The following is a 26,622-nucleotide window of genomic DNA, read 5'->3' on the forward strand; positions in this document are numbered from 1 at the left end:
GTAAAGGAGAAACCTGTGGTAGCTACACTATTAGAGTGAAAGGAGACAAGCTGAAAGAATTAGAATAAGTAAAAGGTTGTTGTGACATTTGTTTTGTGTGTGTGTATACCGTAGATATATATATATATTTACAAACAAGTTCTGATTGGCTTCTTCCCATACTGTGCAGTGTGCACTGATGCATTATATACTGGCATTTATTAATAAACCATTGCAATTTTACTCTGGATCAGACACAGTTGCTTAAATGTTTAAATTCATATTAAGCAACAGATTTGTGCGGTGAAATCATGCGCATCATTTTAAACCTGCAGCATCCAAAGGGGATATGCAGTTTTCATGAAGTAGTAAAGCCTTGTTATTTTATTCATTTTTTTATGCTGCAAGTATTTCAGACATCTCCACTAAAACCTATATTTTCATTTTGCATTGTTGTTGACAAGTTCAGTAACATACTGGGCTTAATTTGCTAAAGAAGTAGAAGAATAATCACTGTGCAAAAGTAATGTTCTCTTAAGGCCCGTACACACTTGATGGATATCGGATGAAATATCCTCCGATTTTTCTCTCTCTTGCTCAGCGTTCATAACCGTTTTTAGTTGACAGTGCATAAATGTTCACAAAATTTCTTGTCCGATTTTTTTTTTTTTTTTTTGGGACATTTGTTCCTAGACTTCTGGGTAGTCAGCAACTTCAGATCATGCGCAGTCTTTCCTATCCTATTTTTCATGGACGTACTGCATACACATTAAATGAAAATTGGTCTTCTGGGGACGGACGATAAAACTTTTGGTGTTTGTCCCTCCGTTTTTTTTCGTTGAAAATGTCGGCATCGGCTGCTGAAAGTTGTGTACGCACTAGCCGAAAATCGTACGATTTTACCTTGGATGGGAATTTTCAGGAGATTTTCTACTAGTGCGTACCCCACTTTAGAATAATGTGTAGCTAAGATAAGTTGACCATCCAAACATGTGCCTGGAAAATCAAGAAACACTGGAATTCTTCTTGGGCATAGCAGGGTGGTAGCTGTAATTACAACTTCACTTATTCACTAGTCTAAAAGTGAACATTTGTTTTGCAAAATTAAAAATCCTCATTTCTAAATCTACCCTAATGTCTGAAATTGTTAAAAGACTTTATCTTTGAAGTATTTACACTTAAAAAAAGGGGGGGGGGGGGGAGATAGCTGTTTGAACTAGATGTTCTTCTTTAGCATTGACGGCTCTGTCTGTCACTACTATAATCTTTCCCCCTGTTTCTTCTGGATTGGCATCTTCCCTCTGCAGTTATTGGGCATCCAGTGATGATAAAACTCCCTGCATGTGCACTAGAATTATATTATCATACCATTTGGCTCTATTCTCATTCAGATGCCAGGAGTACCGTATATACAGTATTGGGCATGTGCAGCAGACACACAAACAAAAAGTTTCAGGCAGGCAGGTAAAGCAGTTTTGGGTAGATGAGACATACAAAGTTTATTCTACGAAACAAAAAAAAATATTTTTTTGCAATTTTAAGACTGCTGTAACAAAATTGAGTAGAATGCTTTTGGTATACAAGTTTGTGTTAAAGGGCAGGGAGCAGAGGCGTAACTAGAACCTTCAGGGCCCCGGTGCAAGAAACCCTTGCCCTTCCCTTCAAGCCTGGAGCTCTTCCCACTGATCCTGGGGTCCTTTACTCACATTGCGGGGGCCCTTTATTACAGTCCCGCAGCGGGACTCTTTCACAAATTCTGCAGTGGGCCCCTTTCCTTCCATCTTGGGGCCTGCAGCTACAGGAGGAAACAGGAGTACAGTGATTTCTCTACATGCTGCCCCTGCCACCCCTCCTATCCAGGTGTACAGGGGAGCTGCACAGGCCCCCTGGAGCATGGGGCCCGGTTGCGATTGCAACCCCTGCAACCCCTGTAGTTACGCCCCTGGCAGGTAGTGTACACAAATGAAAAAATTGCCAGCAAAGCTTTTTGGCAGATGAAACATACAAGGTTGCTTCTACAAAAAAAAAAAAAAAAACACTACCTGCCAGTAATTTTTTGCTACTTTAGCACTGCTGTAACAAAACAAAATCAAATGTATTACCAGGTTTATGATAAAGATCTTTTCCCAGTTTAAGTATCAGCATAGAATGATCCTTCATTGGTAATACAAAAACATTGGGTACCCCATATTTCTATTGTCCATAATGCTTGATGGGCTAAAGACTTGGCACTAGCTAATTATGCACAGTCACAGGTTGTAACGTTGGTCTGCATTAACTTTGCAGCCCTTGTTTGTATGAATAGTTTCCAAGGACAGCCCCCACCACCCAACTGGCAAAATGGTAAACACAATCCTGTGCTTTAGTTGTTGAATAATGCCACTTTTTCCTTTTCTCTCATTAAGGGACTCAGAATTCAGACACAGCTGAGTTATACTGCTTCCTACAAGAGGCATTGGACACGAGCACGCAAAGAATAACAGTGACCAACCATGTATAACCCTTCTCAATTTCAGCATGTCTCAGTTTTCTACTAGGCTCCTAGGAAGATGGATGTATTTTCTCCACTGAGGAAAGATTAAATGTTTTACTAGCCATGTTTTTTTTTTTTCAAGATTTTTATTCAATCAAGGCTTTATCTACACACTGCTCAAGCTGGCCTTTCTATGCATCTATTCAAATCACTGTATTATTCAGTATTGCTTTGGAAGTTTTCCCCTTACCCTAGTGGACAAAAGAGGTATGACTTGAATGGGACGCTTGACTCTGCCTGTAGAGCTTTCCAGACCTTTATGTATTGTGTCAGTTAGCCCCAGAGCTCTCTTCAGGTCCAGAGCCATGACTCAGCCTCTGGTGTGATCCAATCCCTGAAGACTCATTTAAGAGTAGTCCATGTGAGTCAGGCATCAGAGGCTACTATATTTAGAAGAACCATTGGGCATTTTTATTACCCCTTTCTCACCACTTTTTTACACAGCTCTCCACAGAAAGGGTTAATGCACTGAGAAAAGATTCGCTATGTAACTGACTGGAGCCCCGCATATGTACGCTCTGTGTTCTTTTTCTGCATTTTAGCATGAGGTGGAATTTTCCCACCATTGCATTTATTCGCAATAAAGTGCAAGATGCTGGATCTCAAACACAAGAGGAGAAATCCCTCTGTATAAGGTCTCTCCAGTGCACAATCTGCTAACAATTTTAGTACAACGTAACGTTGCCCCTCCAAATGGACCTGAAATTGACAGCTTGGACCGCGGTCCTCTGCTCGAGCTCATAAATTCCTTATCCTTAGCTCCATCAGGTTTGGTCCACTCCTTGACCTTGTCCAGAGAGAAGTTCTTTGTAGGTATTGTTGAGATTATGGGCCTAGTGCAACTTTGATTGCTGATCCTGAGGGTGTAAATGCTTTTCCCAATACTGCATATATAGAATATATATAGTGTATATACAGTAAATACACAGTATATATATATATATATATATATATACACACATTATGCCCCTAGAATGACTGTATTCTGGCACAGTTTAGAAAGGTGTCCAGCAATAACAGCAAGTAGTACATTTAGAGAGGATTTTTTGCGAAATGGCAATGAGTTTTCTCAATTTCAGCAATTTTATATTCTCTGGAACCAATCTCAAAGAGATGGGATTCGAGTAGTTCCCCAGAAAACAGGAATGTGAAGCTTGGCTGTGTTTAGCATGTGCAAGGCAAATGACTTAAGAAATTATTGTTTAGGTACAGTGGTATGATGGTGGAGGACTTGGGTGGGAGAGAAGTCTAAGGCAAGGTTAAAACTCGTGCGATTAAGCTTTGAACCTCAGACCAGAACTTTTGAAGGATGGGGCATGTCTATCATTTGTGCAATTGAAGAGACAAGGACTCACTGTTCAAAGTGGTGTAATTGCCTGATGACTCACACCGGTGCATATCATTTGTGCAACACTAAACCTGGTTCAGATTCGCATCTCCAGCATAGACTTGACACAGATGGGGAGCATTTATGAATGGTCATCAGGACTCTGTACCCACATTACAAAACCATATATCCATATTCTATGACTTTCAGATTTACCGTGCCTTTGTGGATGCATGTATAAATGTGCTCCCATTGCTCTTATGTGAGGTCTAATTACCACATCGATTGTTATACCCTGAAAGCCGACTGTCCGCTCTAAAAAACGGTACAGAGGTGATGCCTCAGGAATCACCCCGATACAACCTCTTTCCCAAAATGATGTACAGATATGTGATTTTGGGGGAAGTGGTTAAAGCGTAGGATTTGCAAAGTTGATTTTAAGAAATTTTAAGAAATGGTCTTTCAATAAGTTTGGAAGAGTATTACGGGGGTCTGTAAGAAAGAGTAGGATGTTGTTTGCAAAGTTTTAAAACAGAGACAAGTTTTAGTCTTTTTCTCCTTTATATAGAAAAAAGTAAAAAAAAAAAAAAAATGAAACAGTGGTGATTACCACCAAAAGAAAGCCCTATCTTTCTAAAAAAAAAAAAAAAAGTGATAACAAATGAATTTGGGTACAGTGTTGCGTGACTAAGTAAGTGTCATTCAAAGTGTGAGACCGATGAAAACTGAAAAATGGCCTGGACTGGAAGGGGGTATAATTGTCTGGTCTGAAGTAGTTAAAGAAATCACTGACCATTCCTGTTAAAGATGCAGTATTTAAGGACCCATTTATAAACATTAGAAAATGGACCCACTGTTGATCTGAGGTTGTTCAGCCTTAAAGTAAAAAGCAAGTATAAATCAGCGCTACACTCTCAATGAGGCGGACCACTCGTTCTACCTACAACCAATGATCTCAAAGACTGTGGATAACATTAATTACATAGTGAATAAAAGTGTAGGTGTGTGGGTGAATGACTAATCAAGATTGTGCAGAATAAGAAAAGAATATTGATAGTAGAAAAAAATCCTCAAAAAAATCATCAAATTGTGAACAATCTACTGAATCCAGATCTGAGTGATCATAAACAAACACAAGTGACCAGCAATAAAAAACAATTGATATGTGAATAGTTGCTACTCATATAAATGATGCACATCAATAAACAATATAAAATAGTGCAAATGGCGGTATGAAGTGATATAAACAATTCAAAAACTGTGCAAAAGTGCTAAATCAGACGTGCATAAATAGTCCATGAAATAGGTTAATAATAGTCCAATAAAAATTAATTCGTAAAGTGCAAAGTGCCCATAGATATGTGGTGATATCTTCCAATGTGATTTAAAAGGTGAAATAAGTTTTCAAACACATCAAATCAAAGTGAGTGTGTCCCGGTGAGCTCGCAATCCCACACCGAGTGCAGTGGCCGCTCACCTCCACAACACTCAAAAAGAGTGTTAAGTATAAATCTCCAGGCTCCTCAAAATCTTCTGACGTGTATATATTATCCTCCAGCTGTTATGGATTAAATACTATCCTCCTTTTCCCCCTTTGAGAAAGCTACGGGTGTTCGTAGCGCAACGCGTCAGGGATAAGCCGTATTGACGTCACTTCCGGTCTTCGGCCGAGACCGGAAGCTTCGGATCTCACCGCATCGGCGGCTACATTGGAGATTGTCTGCACGCTTTGATCTGCTTCTTTGTGAGTAGTCTGTAACTTTGTTATTAATAAAGTATACCCTATGTACTGCACCATGAGAGCCTCTCTTGTTTAAGCACTAGACACAGGGAGATACTTACGTGGACCGATTTGAAATCACTTAACCCATAACAACCGGAGGATAGTATTTAATCCATAACAGCTGGAGGATAATATATACACATCAGAAGATTGTGAGGAGCCTGTAGATTTATACTTAACACTCTTTTTGAGTGTTGTGGAGGTGAGCGGCCGCTGCACTCGGTGTGGGATTGCGAGCTCACCGGGACACACTCACTTTGATTTGATGTGTTTGAAAACTTATTTCACGTTTTAAATCACATTTGAAGATATCACCACATATCTATGGGCACTTTGCACTTTACGAATTAATTTCTATTGGACTATTATTAACCTATTTCATGGACTATTTATGCACGTCTGATTTAGCACTTTTGCACAGTTTTTGAATTGTTTATATCACTTCATACCGCCATTTGCACTATTTTATATTGTTTATTGATGTGCATCATTTATATGAGTAGCAACTATTCACATATTAATTGTTTTTTATTGCTGGTCACTTGTGTTTGTTTATGATCACTCAGATCTGGATTCAGTAGATTGTTCACAATTTGATGATTTTTTGAGGATTTTTTTCTACTATCAATATTCTTTTCTTATTCTGCACAATCTTGATTAGTCATTCACCCACACACCTACACGTTTATTCACTATGTAATTAATGTTATCCACAGTCTTTGAGATCATCGATTGTAGGTAGAACGAGTGGTCCCCCTCATTGAGAGTGTAGCGCTGATTTATACTTGCTTTTTATATTGTGATACGTGGGGACACTATCTAAATCAGCTGCTAGCTCGGAGGAGTTCCACGTTCATCACTAGTTTCTCATTTATAGCTTTCATCGGGTCGCTTACCCCATTTTAGCGCATAAGTTTACTCTTTTTACAGCCTTAAAGTAAGCACTTACCATTCCTGTTGAGGATGCAGTATTTAGGCACCCCCATGACAAACATTTGGAAGCTTTTTCCAAAACCTTGTTTTCTCTAGCATACCTTACAATGGCAACCTGCCATGGTGACAAAAGGAATCTTCATATCTTAGCGGAATAGTCTAAACTCATGTTAAAGGATAGCCCCATGCTCTTGCATATGGTACATATGTAGGAGACAATTCCCCCATGAGTCTTCAAAAAAAAAAGGAGGGGGATGGACTATCTCGGTACCCTGAACGAATTACGCATAGAATAAAATTATGATTTTTATTTATAAAAAAAATATAAAAACAAGGTATCTGGATACAGATTGAATTGTCAATTTCAAATACACACAAAGTGATAGAAAATGTCTATACATGCAGTATGTTACACTGATACTTGGTATACTCCAAGGTGAATACAGGAGATATAATGGGGGTCCTCAGTGAACAGAAATCTTCTACATGTTTTGCGGATATCTACCGCTACTGCAGGAGGAACAAAATTAAATAAAGTCTGAAATAAAGAAAACAAGGTGTACATAATATCAAGCAAACAAAACAGTATAGCATGGTATAAAGAGATTCACAAGTGGAGAGAGGGGATAATACTATCGCTTACCAATGTGGACCAACACATAGAAAGAAGCCAAGACAGTGGTGCCGCCAACACTTCCCTACAGCGGGCATGGGGGACGTATAGTGAGTAATTAGACAGATGCTGAATAGCAACTATAAAGATAATTTAAATAATAGTAAAAATATTTAAAAAAGTATAAAGAAGGAAGGGCTCATGACGAAAGGGGATAAAATAGGGGGAGAGAGGGGGAGGAAAAAGGGGAAAAAGAAAAACGTCAGGAAAAAGAAAAGGGGGAAGGGCAGAAAGTGGGGAGAAGGAAAGAAGAAAAAGAACAAAAAAAGAGGAAGAGGGGAGAAGGAAAGGAGATGGAGGAAGGCAGGGCAGGGGGAAAAGGGAAGGAAGGGGGGAGGGAAAAGACAAGAATAGGGGGAAAAGAGGTGGGGGGGAGAGGGGGGTATGAAGGGCAGGGTAAACAGGGAAATGGCGGAGGATGAAAAGTAAAGGAGAGGGGGGAGGAAGGAGAGGGAAGAGAAAAAGAAGGGAGTGGGGGAAAGAGGGGAGAGAGAAGAGGGAAAGGGGAAGGAGAAGAAGTAAGGGGGGAAGGGAAGAAAGAGAGAATGATGGGAGAAGGAAAACACAGACGGTGAAAAATGCCAATAGGACCCATACATTTTTAAATCGCTAAACTTAAATAACAGGAAAAAAATGTGTAGTGCCAGGAGGCACTTTTTTTTTTGTCTATTCTCTCCCCCCCCCTTCCCCCTCCCCCTTCCCTCCCTTTTTCCCCAGCCTGCCTTCCTCTAACTCCCCCCCCCCCCCCCCCCCACACACACACACTTTTTTTTGTCGGTTTTCCTTTTTCCTTCCCCCTACTTTCTGCCCTTTTCCTTTGCCCCCTTTTTCTTTTTCCTTTTCTTGTCCTTGTCCTGCCCTTACTTCTGTATACTTTTTTTAATATGTTTGCAATTATATAAATTCTCTTTATAGTTGCTATTTAACATCAGTCTATCCACTCACTATATGTCCCCCATGCCTGCCATAGGGGAGCGGTGGTGGCACCACTGTCTTGGCCTCTTTATATGTGTTGGTCCACATTGGTAAGCGATAGTACAATCCCCTCTCTCCACTTCTTAATCTTTTTATACCATGCCCTACTGTTTTGTTTGCTTGATTTTATGTACACATTGTTATATTTATTTCAGACTTTATTTAATTTTGTTCCTCCTAAAGAAGCAGTAGATTTCTGCGAAACATGTATCAAGTATCAGTGTATCAAATGTATAGACCTATTTTATTACTTTGTGTGTACTTGAAATTGAAGTTTCAATCAATCTTGTTTTTATATTTTTTGTAAATAAAAAATAAAACTCATAGTTTGATTCTATGTGTAATTTGTTCAGGGTACTGAGATGGTCTATCCCCTTCATTTTTTTGTTTTTGGAGATTCATAGGGAATTTTTCTCCTTCTACATATTTTCTATTTCTGTCATTTGGATGATGGAATCCCCATATTGTATATGATATTAGTTCAATTGGAGACGTTCTCTTGTTTTTACTCTTGCATATGGGTTAGTTAATATCTCTTGTTTTATCTAATACCTTCTAATATCTAATATCTAATGCCTTCTATCAGTGATTATACAAAACATTGATTCAAATGTTGATCTGCAAAACAGCATGCAAAAAGCATCTGTGGGCATACTCTTTGAGGGTGAACATCTCATTGGAGGTGCTTTGGACACCCTCACTGAAAATGTCACTGGGGCTAAGACTACCTATTTGCCCCAGCTGAAGAAGCTTAAGCTGGGAAGTTTACCCTCTCCTTTGAGGCTAGGAGGAGTTCCTTTCTTTACTCCCAAGCTTCAGCCTCCAAGACTAGACTCAAGCCAGGAGCCCAGTTCAACTGCAAGTCTTGCCCCCCCAAACCAGCAGACAAGTCCTCTTCGACACGAAGTGACTCCCGACTACAGGCGGTCCCCGGGTTACAAACAAGATAGGGACTGTAGGTTTGTTCTTAAGTCAAATTTATTTGTAAGTCGGAACAGGTACCTTTTTTAAGTGTAGCTCCAGCCAAAAGAATAGTTTTTAGGTTTTTTGGATAGCATAGGGAAGGATGAAAACCCCTTTAACTTTTGTTTTGCTGTCTGTACCCCTGTTCAGAAGATTTCACCTCACTTTCTGTCCCTATGACAACTGAATTTTGAAAATGTTGGGTTGTTGTGGAAAGAAGGATTGGTAATAAAGCTTTAGTGGAGACACCTTTTTCCCATAATAACTCTTACAGGAGTGAATTTCCCTTCTTAGGGGTAGATTTCTCCTCACTTCCTGTTGTCTCTCTCCATTTGTAAGTAGGAGTCGTTTGTAAGTCGGATGTTTGTAACCTGGGGACCGCCTGTATTTCAAAGCGAGGGAACATCTGTTGGGTTTTGCAGACACCTGGTCAGAAAGAAAGAAAGAAAGAAAGTTCTCAAACCAAAAAGTGTCATCTGTCCCATCTTGGATATGAAGAGCTTAAATGTCTTCAAGTCCAAAAATGTTGCATGGAATCTGCCAGGTCTGTAATAGCTTTCTTTCATGAGGGAGACTTTCTGACTTCTGTGGACATCAAAGATACATACATGCATGTTCCCATCTTTCCAGTGCATAATCGCTACCTTCATTTTGCCGTGGGCCCTCACCACTACCAGTTTGTACTCCTACCAGTTGGTCATTCGCCTGAGTGTTCACAAGATACTGGCCCTTGTGCTAGTCTTGCTACAGGGTCAAATCTCGGCACTTGCACTTTTATTCCAAAGACTGCTAACCTCCCATTCTTTGGTTAGGAGTTTTGTACAAGGTGTCTTTTATGTAGCTCCCCCTGTGCCTCCATGAAATTTTAATTTGGATCACTTGGCACTTCAAATACCAGCTTTTGCATTAGGGATATTACCCTTTCCACTCATACAATGTTCCTTTGTTGCCATCACCTCTGTGAGGCCTGTATTTGAGCTGACAGTTTTTCTCTGTAAGGAACCACTTCCGGTTTTTCACAAGAAAAAGGCTTTTTGAGGCCCAGAGACTTCTTCTTTCCTAAGGTGATTTTGGCCCCTCACCTCCACCGGGATACTTTTCTTCCAAATCTCTGTCCTGCAATACATAAGAAGAAAATCCCCCATCACTGTCTAAATGTATTTAGTGCTGTGTAGGTTTACACAACCGCTGCTACATTTAGAAAGATTGACTCTCTTTTTGTTATTCCTTATGGTCCCTGTAAAAGGGAACCAGCTTCTTGTGCCACCATGTATCAGTGGCTCAGAGAGATCATTAAGTTGACACTAGTTCTGCTGCATAATCCTGTGTCTTTCAGTGCATTTTTGTAGCGCATTTTTCTTTGTACGTTTGGTTTTAATGCTTCATGCGCTTATTTTTAGTAGGAGGAAACTGGTTGTTAAACACAAAGTACTGCCTAAAACGCATCAGAAAGCCACGTACGTGCCTTTTTCATTCCCTTTTCATGTGCTTCAATTCACGTCTATAGGGCCAACAACACATTATGCTTCACAAAAAGAAGCATCTGCACCTTTTCAAAAATTGCATGGCACCATAATGCATTGATGTGAACTAGCACTATAGAAAATAATGTAAATCTGATTAGCTGTGCATTGCAGCAGATGAAGCAGAAATCACTCTAGTGTGAATGGTGCCTTAATGATTCGGTTCATACCTTTCCTTTTAAGCTCATTCTACTAGGTCTCTGAGTGCCTCTTGGACCTTTTAGCATCAGTCAGATTTTCAGGTTTTACCAGGTTTAGGCATAAGGTCTTTCAGGCAGCACTTTGAGCGGCAGGTTGCCCCCAGTTTCGTTATTTTGTTATGTGGGCCTGCTTTGGATGTCCCAGTTGTTTCTGAATTCTTTGTCCCTAATGCTGTGAAAGAAAATATGGTATTTGTACATATCAAAAAAAGGAATACATTTTACGGTAAGAATAAAAATCCTATTTTAAACTGTATAATCCATTGTATCTCGATTTACCAGGGTTTTCACAATATAAAGCACCACATCTTCTTGTTTCAATGAATTTAAGGTAATGTAGAAGCAAAGTATAGAAGATAAATGTCAGAATAAAAATGACAGCTCCTTAGAAGGCTCACTTTGTCAATCACATTTGATTAACTGAAAACTTTTTAACTTGACTTGGCTGCAGCTATACTATGTCAAATGAAATTCAATACAATGAGCAAAAGTTCATTATTGGGTATAATAAATATAATATATATGCTTTTACCTATTGATCCTTTGGCTCCTTTCTCTTCTGAGTTATTTCTGCCTTGTAAACAGCCAGCACTAACAACACTTTGTTCTAGCTAAGCTTATTCATATAAACAAGTCATGCACAGTGAGTTAAAGCCATCTTTTTCTGCATATTAAACAATATTGATTTTTTTGTATTGATTACACTTCTTAATTAATAATAAAGTAACATTGATTAACAGTAATTTACTGGTACATTATTTAAATGCATGTCACAGTATAATTTATATGAAAAGGACCACCAGTATGTGACTGTTTTTTTTTATTCTAGGTGGTGAAATTTACCAAATCTTTTGAGCTGCTGTCCCCCAAATGCAGTGCTGATGCAGAGAGCAGGTAAATCCCAATAATAATTTGTATTAAATGACATGTATTATTGGATTACTACAGTGCTGTTACTATGCTGTGATGGAGGTTTTTGTGGTCTGGTCTCCCTACCTTTGCATTTACTTAAAGTATTACTAAACCCACAACAGTAAAATCAGTGTGTATATGCAATAAATTAAGCTTGTTCACTGTGGAACCTAGGGGGTTAATTCTCTTCATTGTGTAAAAAGGCTCTTTGATCCTGTCTCCTCTGATTCTCCCCTTCCTCCAAAGTCCCCAAACAATCTAGGGGAGGCAAGGGGACATGCTGCACATGCTCAGTTTGGTGTGTATTGCTAGAGATTTTTTTTTTTCTAGGGAGAGTGCATGTGATCAGCACAGGGCCAATCATCACTGTCCAAAGGGCCAGGGGTCCTGCATCCTCATAGGACAATCATGGGATAATGAAAACTCCTCCTACAATCTTTACCTGTCACAAGACTGCTGTAACTGCTGAGCATGTTCTGTGTACTGTGGAAGACCAGATATAGTAAATGCAGGATCCTGGGTTTAGTAATACTTTAAGTATCCCTTCTCACATAAACATCCAGGAATAGAGCTACATTTTCTCCACATAAGAATGTTTTTAAAAATTAAGTGCACTTTAAAGGTGAACTCCAGGGAGGTAATAAAAGACACAAATTTATGGATTTGTAGAAAAAAAAAACCCATTATTGTGTTTGTGATGTGTCCACCTCCCCTCCCCATTTTCTGCCTTCAGCACAGGAGCTCTACTGCACGGTCAGAGCTTGTTCCCACTTGCAACCCTGAGAGGGTGCCAAATCTTGCGAGGTGCCCCAATCCACTCAAAAAGGACCTTACATCAAGGTGAAACATATATAAAGGAAAATGTATGTACATTTGGGTGGGATATCATCTTGCCCATAATCAATGAATGAATAGGTTTAGTTGTCACCCCTACTCCTTTATATCTGAGGCTCGCCCACTCCCTCCCTGAGTTTTTGTGAGCGCAAATCAGGCACCAAGCTCCACCAAATTCCTGCTCTGTCTCCCCACCCTGGAATCCTCCACTCCATAGTCCAGAATATTATTACTATTATCAGTATTTTTATCATACTGTAAGTGTTATCATTTGTATCTATCAATATATTGTTATACATTTTATATATACAGAATCTCACAAAAGTGAGTAATATTTTTATATTTATATATACTGTATATATATATATATATATATATATATATATATATATATATATATATAAATATAATGATTATATCTTTTCATGTGACAACACTGAAGAAATTACACTTTGCTACTATGTAAAGTAGTGAGTGTACAGCTTGTATAACAGTGTAAATTTGCTGTCCCCTCAAAATAACTCAACACACAGCCATTAATGTCTAAACTGCTGGCAACAAAAGTGAGTATACCCCTAAGTGAAAATGTCTACGTTGGACCCAAAGTGTCAATATTTTGTGTGGCCACCATTATTTTCCAGCACTGCCTTAACCCTCTTGGACATTGCGTTCACCAGAGCTTCACAGGTTGCCACTGCAGTCCTCTTCCACTCCTCCATGATAACATCCCATAACTGGTGGATTTTAGAGACCTTGTGCTCCTCCACCTCCCATTTGAGGATGCCCCATAAATGACCAATATGGTTTTGGTGTGGAGACATGCTTGCCCAGTCCATAACCTTTACCCCCAGCTTATATAGCAAGGCAGTGTTTGTCTTGGAGGTGTGTTTTGGGTCGTTATCATGTTGGAATACTGCCCTGCGGTCCAGTCTCCGAAGGGAAGGGATCATGCCCTGCTTCAGTACGTCACAGTACATGTTGGCATTCATGGTTCCCTCAAAAAACTGTAGCTCCCCAGTGCCCACAGTACTCATGCAGCCCCAGACCATGACAGTCCCACCACAATGCTTGACTGTAGGCAAGACAAACTTGTCTTTGTACTCCTCACCTGGTTGCCGACACACACACTTGACACCATCCGAACCAAATAAATTTATCTTGGTCTCATTTGACAACAGGACATGGTTCCAGTAATCCAAGTCCTTAGTCTGCTTGTCTTCAGAAAACTGTTTGTGGGCTTTCCTGTGCATCATCTTTAGAAGAGGCTTCCTTCTGGGATGACAGACATGCAGACCAATTTGATGCAGTGTGCAGAGAATGGTCTGAGCACTGACAGACTGATCCCCCACCCCTCAATCTCTGCAGCAATGCTGACAGCACTCATGTGTCTATTTCCCAATGACAACCTCTGGATATGATGCTGAGCACGTGCACTCAATTTCTTTGGTCGACCATGGTGAGGCCTGTTCTCAGTGGAACCTGTCCTGTTAAACCACTGTATGGTTTTGGCCACCATGCTGCAGCTCAGTTTCAGGGTCTTGGCAATCTTCTTATAGCCTAGGCCATCTTTATGTAGAGCTACAACTCTTTTTTTCAGATCCTCAGAGTTATTTTCCATGAGGTGCCATGTTGAACTTCCAGTGACCAGCATGAGAGAGTGAGAGCGATAACACCAAATTGAACACACCCACTCCCCATTCACACCTGAGACCTTGTAACACTAACGAGTCACATGACACCGGGGAGGGAAAATGGTTAATTGTACCCAATTTTGACATTTTTACTTAGGGGTGTACTTACAGTGGCAACCTGTGAAGCTCTGGTGAACGCAATGCCCAAGAGGGTTAAGGCAGTGCTGGAAAGTAATGGTGGCCACACAAAATAAAGACACTTTGGGTCCAACGTAGACATTTTCACTTAGGGGTGTACTCACTTTTGTTGCCAGCGGTTTAGACATTAATGGCTGTGTGTTGAGTTATTTTGAGGGGACAGCAAATTTACACTTTTATACAAGCTGTACACTCACTACTTTAGTTCAATAGTTTTTATTCAAATTCTTGAATTGTAACAGCAAAACAAGTACAACTGGGTTGGACAGCAAATCTTAGTATATCATAACGTACAACTTGGTGAAATTACCGCAGTAAGACTGCCGCATAACATAAGACAGAATGTATGCGTGAACAGCAACAATTAGGAACACACTTTGTTATTGGACACAATCACTTTTCCGAGGATGGGATAGAAGTCAAGTATACGGTTATCTCAAAAGTGGACGCTTCCTCCTCGGTCCAGGCACCCCTAACGGGACCATAGTGTGCCAAAGGGCCGAGGAGTCGCCACCAAGATACATCAAAATACATACACTCACTACTTTACATTGTAGCAACGTGTCCTTTCTTCAGTGTTGTCACATGAAAAAATATACGTAATAAAATATTTATAAAAAATGTGAGGGGTTTTGTGACATACTGTATTTACCTTTTACATAAATTCTAGCCCTAATAAGAGAACACAGGTGAGGCAGTGAAACTTGTTTATTTATAGAGACTACTTTTATTTGAATAAACTTATTTTCGTGTGTCACGCCTCTCTTCATCTCTTTATCCTAATAGGATAAAGGTCTTTACTCAAGATTTGTTGACTATTAGCCGATCAAATATAGAGGCATTTGACAGTCAGCAGAAGTAGAAGGATAGCAACCTTTCCATTATTTTATTTAAAAAAAAGCATCTGCAGGAATATTTGAAGTAACTTGTCGGTGTTTGTATTTATGCAGTTTCCGTATTTTGCCTTTTATACAGTGGGTACGGAAAGTATTCAGACCCCCTTAAATTTGTCACTCTTTGTTATATTGCAGCCATTTGCTAAAATCATTTAAGTTCATTCTTCTTCCTCATGAATGTACACATAGCACCCCATACTGACAGAAAAACACAGAATTGTTGACATTGTTGCAGATTTATTAAAAAAGAAAAACTGAAATATCACATGGTCCTAAGTATTCAGACCCTTTGCTCAGTATTTAGTTGAAGCCCCCTTTTGATCTAATACAGCCAGGAGTCTTTTTGGGAAAGATGCAACAAGTCTTTCACACCTGGATTTGGGGATCCTCTGCCATTCCTCCTTGCAGATCCTCTCCAGTTCTGTCAGGTTGGATGGTAAACGTTGGTGGACAGCCATTTTTAGGTCTCTCCAGAGATGCTCAATTGGGTTTAAGTCAGGGCTCTGGCTGGGCCATTCAAGAACAGTCACGGAGTTGTTGTGCAGCCACTTCTTCGTTATTTTAGCTGTGTGCTTAGGGTCATTGTCTTGTTGGAAGGTAAACCTTCGGCCCAGTCTGAGGTCCAGAACACTCTGGAGAAGGTTTTTGTCCAGGATATCCCTGTACTTGGCCGCATTCATCTTTCCCTCGATTGCAACCAGTCGTCCTGTCCCTGCAGCTGAAAAACATCCCCACAGCATGATGCTGCCACCACCATGCTTCACTGTTGGGACTGTATTGGACAGGTGATGAGCAGTGCCTGGTTTTCTCCACACATACCGCTTAGAATTAAGGCCAAAAAGTTCTATTTTGGTCTCATCAGACCAGAGAATCTTATTTCTCACCATCTTGGAGTCCTTCAGGTGTTTTTTTAGCAAACTCTATGCGGGCTTTCATGTGTCTTACACTGAGGAGAGGCTTCCGTCGGGCCACTCTGCCATAAAGCCCCGACTGGTGGAGGGCTGCAGTGATGGTTGACTTTCTACAACTTTCTCCCATCTCCTGACTGCATCTCTGGAGCTCAGCCACAGTGATCTTTGGGTTCTTCTTTACCTCTCTCACCAAGGCTCTTCTCCCCCGATAGCTCAGTTTGGCCGGACGGCCAGCTCTAGGAAGGGTTCTGGTCGTCCCAGACGTCTTCCATTTGAGGATTATGGAGGCCACTGTGCTCTTAGGAACCTTAAGTGCAGCAGAAATCTTTTTGTAACCTTGGCCAGATCTGTGCCTTGCCACAATTCTGTCTCTGAGCTCTTCAGGCAGTTCCTTTGACCTCATGATTCTCATTTGCTCTGACATGCATTGTGATCTGGAAGGTCTTATATAGACAGGTGTGTGGCTTTCCTAATCAAGTCCAATCAGTATAATCAAACACAGCTGGACTCAAATGAAGGTGTAGAACCATCTCAAGGATGATCAGAAGAAATGGAAAGCACCTGAGTTAAATATATGAGTGTCACAGCAAAGGGTCTGAATACTTAGGACCATGTGATATTTCAGTTTTTCTTTTTTAATAAATCTGCAACAATGTCAACAATTCTGTGTTTTTCTGTCAGTATGGGGTGCTATGTGTACATTCATGAGGAAGAAGAATGAACTTAAATGATTTTAGCAAATGGCTGCAATATAACAAAGAGTGAAAAATTTAAGGGGGTCTGAATACTTTCCGTACCCACTGTAAATTGGGGAATTTTTTTATAAATACAATTATGACACCAGTATAGCTGATAAAGCTTTTATTCACAGCCCCCTGCATGGACTCTACTGAGAAATATACAATCTGTTGAACCAATATCACAATGCACACATATGCTTTCTTTATTACTCTGTTCATCCCCTATCCCCACATTATAAACACATTTTGTTTCTGGAGACTACTTCATATCTTTGTTTTTCATGATGTTACACAAACTGTGAATTCTCATTGATTTCCACTGCAAAGCTGTAAAAGACTTATAAAAAATTTATATGCTTTTTTGTGCAGTCAGACTGAAATATATATCTAGAATGTGTTGTATACTAAACTTTAGAAGAAATTGATGTCTTTGAGATTAAATAAAATTCACAGTGCTTTCAGTTTTATAAAGGTTGGTTTTAAGACACTTACAAAATTTTTTTAAACTGGTCCGACAACTTTCCTGACAGTACAAAATATGTAGTGGAAAGTGTTATATGCTATTTGCTGTGTCAAGATGGTTGGTTTACAAGGCATGAAAAGCAAATCAGGAAGATTAATGTCAGTAACAATAAATAATGATGTACTGTATTACAATAATGAAACAGTAGAGAAATAATGTTTTACTTAAGCAAGCAGATTTTCATCAATAACAATTAAGACTAAATGTATGATAAGGAAATTGTTTCTACACAGTTGGGCTTTGGCAACAAAGACATAATGAAATCAGTAAAAATCTCTCCTGAACAAAAATGTTTTTATTGATCATAATGGCAGAAATGTACAGTAGATAATGTTTTTTCTTATTTAATATTTTTATTGTTTTTTTATATATATGAACAATTACAACCAAGCACCTTACAGAAGTTGTGTTATAAATAATTGGTGCGCTAAACGTATTGATGAGATTGCAATAAATCAACTCAATATAAATAACTGTGCTGACAATGGGATAAAAATTTCCGAATAAATTCAAAACATTAAAGTCCATCAAATCATATCCACACTGTGATGATTAATATTTTTATTGTTTTTTTTATATATATGAACGATTACAACCAAGCACCTTACAGAAGTTCACATAAAGCAATTTTAATTACAGCGAGAAGCTCTAAAGTGTGCATTTACAAATGTAAAGGTACAAAAAGGCTTGTCAGCCATGTGAACTGTCAAACAAATAGACATTCACAATTAAATTATATACAGGAATAGCTTATAACCGTAACGTTAATCTGGACAAGGACATGGGCTTAGCCCTTGTAATGAAGTGCTCAAAGTTACTAAGAGGTACTTAGAAAACAACAGGAGGGTATAAAAAATAACAGAAGTGGTAGAAAATGAAAGGGGTAGAGACGGTTAGGAGCGCTTCACTTCCCCACACAATAGCCATATTAAAATCGACCCTGCGGCTTAGAGTTTCAAGGAGGCAGCAGTCAAAAGTTCCCCGAAGACAGTGGAATATTCAGGGGTCCCAGATCCACCTAAATGGCATCATGGTGCCATGTAATTTAGGCAGCCCATAGATTTTAGATGTCCAAGTAAGGAGCATAAGTGGGACATTTAGCTTACAGGATGCTTGAATAAGGAGGACTAGTTCATGGGCATTGCCTTTAGCCTGTCTTATTGGCATAAAACCTACTTGGTCTCAGTGAATAAGTCACCAAAGTATTTTTGCTAGTATTTTTATTTTAAGATTGCTAGCGGGTGGAAATTAGAGCAATTAGAATAATAATTTCCTGGTTTCAGGATCATAGGGATTGATGCCAAAAGGGTTTCGGAGCTGAAAGATTTCTGATCTCTGAGGTCATTAAAGGTTGAATGAAAGAGGTGGGCTAGGACATGCGGAAGACTTTGTAATAGGTTGCCAAAAAGCCACCAGTGCTTGGTTTTATATGGGGTTCCAAATGTTTAATGACTGGGAGCACTTCTGTATCTGTTATGGGAAAATCTAATAGAATACTGAGTTCAGTAGGAACATGTGGTAGAGTAATGTTAGAGAAAAGAGCACCGGCCTCCATCTATATGTAAGTATAGTTTTAAAAGGTGTTGTTGGAAAATGTGAACAATCTTGGATACATTGCTAATGAAATATTGTTTGCCCGTGCTGAGGTGATATGGTTTGAATGTATTGTTCAGAGTCTTGAGCCTAGTGGCCAGTAGCGAAACTTGTTTAGTTGTCTTAAGATAGAGGAGATTTTTTGTTTGCTGAAGAGATTTATCATCACGATCGGTTAGAAGTAGGTTAAGGTCCATCCTCGCCACATCCAGTGCCTGTTTAGTGGGGCCAGAGGGCAACAGAAAAACTCTTGGGTTTTGTCCCAAAATTCCTGTCCTAGCTAAAGGAGCCTAGCAGTCTGTTTTTTTAAAAGAGGAAGCAAATTGTATACAGTGGCCTCCAATAACTGCCTTGTGCACCTCTCAAAGGGTAAGGGCCTGAAACATCCTGGATCCTATTCATTGACAGATATTGTAAAATGTGAGTGCAAATGAAGGTCGCACCAATTAGTACGCATCAGAAATGAGTCTTCAAGATGGATATGCTCCTCTTACCATTAAGGAAGAGAAGAGAGATTGATCAGTACCACAGAGTGATCAGTCCATGAGTTTGAGAGTACTGAAGCCAACGTTACCATGGGGAAGCATAGCATGAGATATGAAAATATGGAGAAAAACATTTATGGGGATTGGAGCAGACAGTAAAATCCTTAGTGGTGGGATGCATCCACTAAAAATATTGGACCAATAGGTTATGAACATTAGTCACCTGTGGTGAAGGCAGAAGATGGGTGTCTGTTCTATCCAGAAAAGGGAAGAGGACCGAGTTAGAGTCTCCTCAGAGGAAGGGAACGCCTTGTTGATGCTGGCAAACCACCTGCAGTAGATGCCTGAAAATGGGGAGCCGGGTAGAATTTGAGGTGTAATAAGACACTATGGTCACTTCCCTGTCCTAGAATAGGCCTGAGAGTATTCTCCAAGGGAAGATTTGAGCAAGGGCAAGAGTAGGGCACTGCAAGTTCCATAAGGAGAAAGAAAGTTAAAGTGCAACTGAATGAATATTCAACCACCTCTGCCTGTCCCCCAAAACAGCATAACGTGTCAAAAGGGAAACAACACTCTGTAAGTGAGGTCATGTCACCCCTCACATTTTTGTAAATATACATAAATGTACAATGTAAAGTAGTGAGTGTACAGCTTGTATAACAGCGAAAAATTGCTGTCCTCTCAAAATAACTAAACACACAGCCATTAATGTCTAAATCACTGGCAAGAAAAGTGAGTACACCCCTAATTGAAAATGTCCAAACTGGGCCTAAAGTGTCAATATTTGATAAAGTCACATGTTTTTGTGACGCAACGTGTCGGGACGCCGTGGTGACGTCACTTCCAGGTCGACGGAAGTAGGAAGTCGTTTGTGAGAACGAATGCTGTGACCGCATCGGCGGTTCTAAATGTTGTTCTAAGGCGCTGTTTGTTCATCCTTGATGTAAGTGCAATACTTTTACTCATCCTTATTAAATTGTTGGAAATACTGCACCATGAGTTTCTTTCCCGATTTTTTTGGCATATGAGTACCACAAATCTACCCTGGTAGCAATTATCCCCTCTCTGAGGTCCATTTGAGGATTGGACTGCAAGACACCCAGGATCTAGAGGAGATACCCCTAAAAGGTCTGCAGGTTGACAAGCGATACCTGAAACGTTCTAACGAGTGTTGGTGGAGGTGAGCGGCCATTACACTCATTCCTTTTGATATCTCAGCTCACTAAAGAATCGCACTGGGATCACCGGAAATATTTTTCATTTATTCTCCACCGATTATTATTCAGTTTGGGAATTTTGGACTTTATTGAACTTCCAATGCATGTTTCACCTTGTGATAATATTATCTACCACGTCACCTTTATATTTTGAATATTTTAATTGAAGAGTTGACAGTGGTTCACTCTTCAGAGGACATTTTTGTTTCTTATAATATTTTATTATTTTGTCTTTTCACTGTTTGATACCCCTCACTTTTCATCATTGTGTCACTGCATTTTCTGTTTATCGTCTATAAGGAAGTACTGTGGTTCACTCTTCATAGGGCACTTTTACTTTTGACCAATTTTTGGTTTATTTGCTCTTTCACTACACTTTTGTAGACGCCTGTTTTAGTGTTCTTTTAGTTATTATTGAGCACTTAATATTGGAAGAATTCACCATTTTTCCTTACTCTTCATTTGCATTGAGTTTGGGTTCACAAATTTTATATCCTCACGTTGATCACCTCTTCACATATGTTTAATTTGATATTATGATTTACACAGATTGATTATCTTATATTGTGTATTTCCTAGCGAGTTGCTTTTACTGATGGTTCACCAACTATAGAGTACCTATGCTGATTATATTTCTTTAATCATTGTCTTTATTGTATGTGGTGACACTACATTATTGGCTGTAGGTCTCTGGTGCTCCATTCCAGACTTTTCTTCTCCTCCAGGTGATCTGTTTTCTTTTTTCCTTTGGCAGCGCATAGGTTTATTTCTTACCAATATTTTGTGTAGCCACCATTGTTTTCCAGCACTGCCTTAACCCTCTTGGTCATGGAGTTCACCAGAGCTTCAAGCTCACTGTGAATCCCAACAATGGATTTATGTGCACTGACTGCATCTGGTATTCGATTACTGTATGTTATCTACATTTGGTTTACGTTCATTTTGGTATGTTTTTCTTCTTCTTTTTGCTTTTCCCTTTTTTCCTTCTTTGTAGGTTTTATTGTCTCATATATCTAAAATATGTGAGATTGTTATGCCATGTCATTGGGGTCCTTTGGAATCTTACATAGATGACTAAGGTCGGTCAACCTGTTTATACAGATGTTGATCCTGCTGATTTATGAGTCCCTTTTTCTTTGATAAATATATTTTCAGTAGGATGAGGAGAAATTTGCTCTGTATATAACTTGCCTTTTTTTTTTATTAACGTTGATGCTTTGACGCATGTTTATAATACTTTAATTGCAAAAAAAAAGCTTTCATTATAAAAAAATAGAACGATGTCCCTGTTAGTCGTTACTAGTGCTATGGAATGAAAATGAAAATGTGCTAATTTCCTGAACCAGACACCCAGATTAATTGTTCTGTCTTTAGACACTTGGCCCACGTGGAGCAAAGCTACAGGTTCACCCTAATTGTATCGAAGGCTAACAATATATCTTTTGTTTTGAACAGAGTGGTGAGCGGTTAGAGCCTTATCACTGGTGACATCACTGGTTGCTAAGGTCACACCAGATGCTGGCACACAGTGTTTCCTTAACAACTATTGACAGCAAGGACACTACTATATATGATGTTCAAAATGATTCAGGGTAAAGCAAGTCATTCTGTAAAGGGCCAATGGGAGAGGAGAGGCAGACAAATTTTCTTTCATGTAAGAGAGCCAAAGGTACCAAAAGTACAGTGCTGACAATATTGCCACAAAAGGCTTGTTTGTCCCTAAAAAATATACCCTACCTCAGTATTATGAGTAATAACAAAATGAATGCCGAAATAATGCCCTATAGTTGAAATGTACACATTTCTCTGCTCAGGTTTGGGAGCTGAAGTGGTTAAGATCATGGTGAGGTGGGCTAAATGGAACGGAAAACTCCTCTATTGAAATGCTGTAAAGCACAGCATTGTTTTCAAAAAACAGATGTTATTTATATACCAACTTTTAGTGTAGTGAGCTAAGACATTAAAATCATACCTGCAAGTTTGTGTGGCCAGCTGCGCATCCGGAATTGATTTTTAATCTCCTAATTGTTTTGGATTTGCTATGGAAATGAAGATCTGTGGATGCAACCTGTTTTATAAAAGGAACAATTATTTTAGTTGAGTTTTTTGGTTCTTTTTGGCACACATCAATATACAGTAAATACAATCTGTGAGCAGCATGGGATTTTCAGCATGCTAGAAGACCTTTATGACTAATGACACATATGTTGACACTTTAAAACCCAATACAACCCTCTTAGAAAACCTTGACAAACAATTTAGGGGCACATCAATAAGTCAGTGAGCTGTCTTGCCTTCATTTTGGTGCTGTATCTGAACAACCCTGCCTGCAAAATAACCCGTGAGTCAGGCTACCCTCTAAAAAAGTTGGGGGAAATTAAAGTGGTCACAATTTTCAGACAGTTTATGGTGGGAATGTACTTTTGTGTATAGCATAGCATTTTGGTCAGCTTATCCCCTGCTTTCAGTGTAATTGGGCAACCAGCAGCAGTCAAAGTGAATCCTGACCCTTAATTTCCCCAAAGACGATGATTGCCACTACCCCCCACCCTATCACCACCACTATGGATGTCTAGTTTCGAAGAAACGAAATGATGGCAGCTCAAATCAGTTGTTTGTGCAGTGCTGGTTTCCTGGGTCTATTTCTAAACAAGTACACTCACTTCATTGAATTTCCATGTTCTTTCCTTGTGAGCACAAGTTTTCTCTCAAAATAAGACACTTGTATACTCAGGTCTGTATGGCATGGCTTTGCTAGATTATTTTTTGGAAATTATTATAAATAAACATACTTTCCATTAAATAGAAACTGATTTAACAGATGATACTAATGTATATTTTTATGCTATATACCATTTATTACATTCATGGAAAATGTAGCTTGAATTAAACTAATAGCATGCTTCCCACTGCTTTATAGAATGCTTCCCTTTCATTTAAAATAGTATCAGCCATTCTGTAGATACATTACTTCTGCAGTATGAGTCACTGTGTCTTCAGCCTTTGTAGAAACATATGTTGGCTGTTTAAATTATTCCCAATATCTGTGACTCATAAATATTGCTAGAAAGATTCTTAACCTAAATAAAATGCATTAATGATACATATCTCATATATTTTATTAGAATAAATATGCTTTTTCTACTCTGACTCCTTATATTTGACTTTATGAACTCAGTTTTATACGGTCTATATTTGATGTCACAGTCTTCTGTACTGACAGGTTGAATATTTCCGAATGCAACTCCGCCCAAATGTTCCCCAAAGGGTTTGAGCTGCCAGAGTAATATTATGACAGCTTCTCAGGACCAAGCAGTAGTTACCCGTGTAAGGTTAGATCTTCATGTAATGGTTTAAAGCAACCACAAGAGGTTGTAGGACACATAAATGTTCTGTCACCCCCTAATGCAGGGGTTCCAAGCCTATTATGATTACAGACCCCCAAAGGATTGCTCAATATGTCCCCATTTTATTTTTAAGCTCCGCAGTGTGGTGCTTTGCCAAACCTCTGTGAACAAAAAGTGATCTGTGAAATCACATAAAAAAAAAAAGTGCACAGAGGGTGCAGAAAATGGGCAAACCTCAAAAGCAGAAGGGCTCTTACATTGAACCCCCCTGGAAGCGTAAGGCTCCTGACAAGGGCAAGGTATGCCATGGTCTACCCTGGCCCAAGCTAGGTAGATTCTGCTCCTTAGGGACCAGCCAAAGCCCATAAACCAAGTACTTGGTGAGGGGCTGTCCTTAAAAAAGACCCCTCCTGATGGGGAGAGTCAAAAAAACTGAAGGCCACAGAACCTCCCATACAAGTTTGAATTCAAAAGATGCTAAAAGCTTTATTTACGTTACATATAGATAGCTAAAAAAAAAGAACAGCTAAACTGATTTTATCAAATTTTTCTACAGTATATAAAAATGGCAAATCACAAATATACACACTAACTACAACTAGTGAGATATTTTCCTGTTTTTTGTGTAATCAAAACATGGAGTTGAAGTACAGTACAATTATTATTACTATTATTTATTATCTCTTTATTCGTTTTCTTTTCCTCTTTACAAAAAAATCATTACATATACATCATATCATCTCAATTACATTTCCTACACTCTTATCCCAAAAGCTCCTCCCCCTTCCAAAAAAGGGGGGATTAATTATTCCTCCAAATTCATGTTCCTTGCATACATTCTATAAACACACTGCTCCATCTGTATAATAGGCTCGCTTTTCCTCTCAGCCTTCTCATTCAACACCTTCACTTCTTTACCCTTTATATTATGATATTTGAGTCGTGTATCTTCTAGTTTTTTGTTTAAACTTGAACCATACATTCCATATTTCTGAGCATTTTCCCATCCTATTTTCAGCTGAATAGTAAAGTTATTCCATTTTACAGATATATTATACTTTCCTAAACCATTCAATTACTGATGGAACCTCTTGCAAATGCCAGCATTTCTGGATAAGCCCTTTGGCTGCATTTAATAAGTGTGGAAGAAGTGACCTCCTATATTGTACTTCTTAGGTACAGTTACTGACAACACTATTTACAGGTCACCTGACACATCAAGTAGATTTCTCCACTGTGATTGCAGTGAGACTTCTTTCAATATTCTGTAAATTATTTACAACGGATAAAGAAAAAAAATGACCCCCCCTTTAAAATATTCACGTTTTGTTCTGCTTTGCAGCCTGAAATGAAGACAAACACATTTTTAGTTTTTAGTTTTATCCAGCTGTATTTACTAGTGCATGTTATAGTGCAAATTATAACACTATAAAAAAGGATCACCCCCTTGTGTAAGTATTTTGCTGAACCACCTTTTTGCTTTGATTAAAGCCTTTAGTCTTTTGGGATACGTCTCTACTAACTTTTCACATCTAGACTTTGCAATATTTGCCCACTATTCTTTGCAGAATTGCTCAAGTTCAGTCAAATTTGATAGTGACCATTTGTGGACTGCAGTCTTCGAGTCATTCCACAGATATTCAATGGGGTTTAAGTCTAGGCACCGACTAGGCCATGCAAGGACATTCACCTTTTTCTCCTTCAATGGATAGTAGGGTAGCAGATTTTCCTCAATATATTGACAGTATTTTGCCCCATCTTTTTTCCTTCTAGCCTGATAGTGAGCTGTATTGGGTTTCCACTGGACATATTGTTTTGTGTTGGGGCCAAATAATTCAATTTTAGTCTCATCTGACCATAATTCCCTTTTCCATGTGGCCTCAGAATCTTCAAGCTGCGTTTTGGAAAAGTTTAGTCGTGACTCCATGTGACCTTTCTTGAGGAGAGCTTTTTTCTTGCAACCCTCTCATACAAGCCACATTTGTGGAGAATTTGTGATATTTTCAAGTGCACACAATGACTACTCTTTGTCATAAATTCCTGCAACTGTTTCAGAGTTGCTGAAAGCCTCTTGGTAGCCTCTCGGATCAGTTGGCTCTTTCATCCAGTTTGGAGTGACTTCCTGATCCAGGGAGGGTCTGTGTTGTACCAAATACCTTCCACTTCCTAAAAATATACTTTGCTGTGCTTCTAGGCATTGATAAAGCCTTTGATATTTTTTGTATCCATCTCCTGACTTGTGCCTGTCCACAACTTTATCCCTAAAAGCTCTTTTCATGCTCCGCTAAATAACATGGCCACATCTGATCACAGTTGAAAGTCATATGGCTTTGTGTGCCATTGAGAAGGTGATTAGCTACATTTGATTGAGCAGTGGCGGCTGGTACTCAAAATTTTTGGGGGGGCGCAAAAAGAAAAATGTAATAGGTATTGCTTCGCGGCAAAA

General features: G+C 39.2%; 1 protein-coding gene across 1 annotated transcript in view; it reads left to right on the forward strand.

Annotated features, from left to right (window-relative positions):
- PDE11A (phosphodiesterase 11A) overlaps positions 1-26,622 on the forward strand; it is an 830,139-nt gene that overhangs the window by 388,506 nt on the left and 415,011 nt on the right. The window contains exon 5 of the mRNA XM_082260061.1: positions 11,719-11,783. Coding sequence (XP_082116187.1) covers positions 11,719-11,783 — 65 coding nt within the window. The remainder of the gene's footprint in view (positions 1-11,718; positions 11,784-26,622) is intronic.

The sequence above is a fragment of the Pelophylax lessonae genome (genome assembly GCF_965119305.1).
Source record: "Pelophylax lessonae genome assembly, chromosome: 6".
Taxonomy (NCBI): domain Eukaryota; kingdom Metazoa; phylum Chordata; class Amphibia; order Anura; family Ranidae; genus Pelophylax; species Pelophylax lessonae.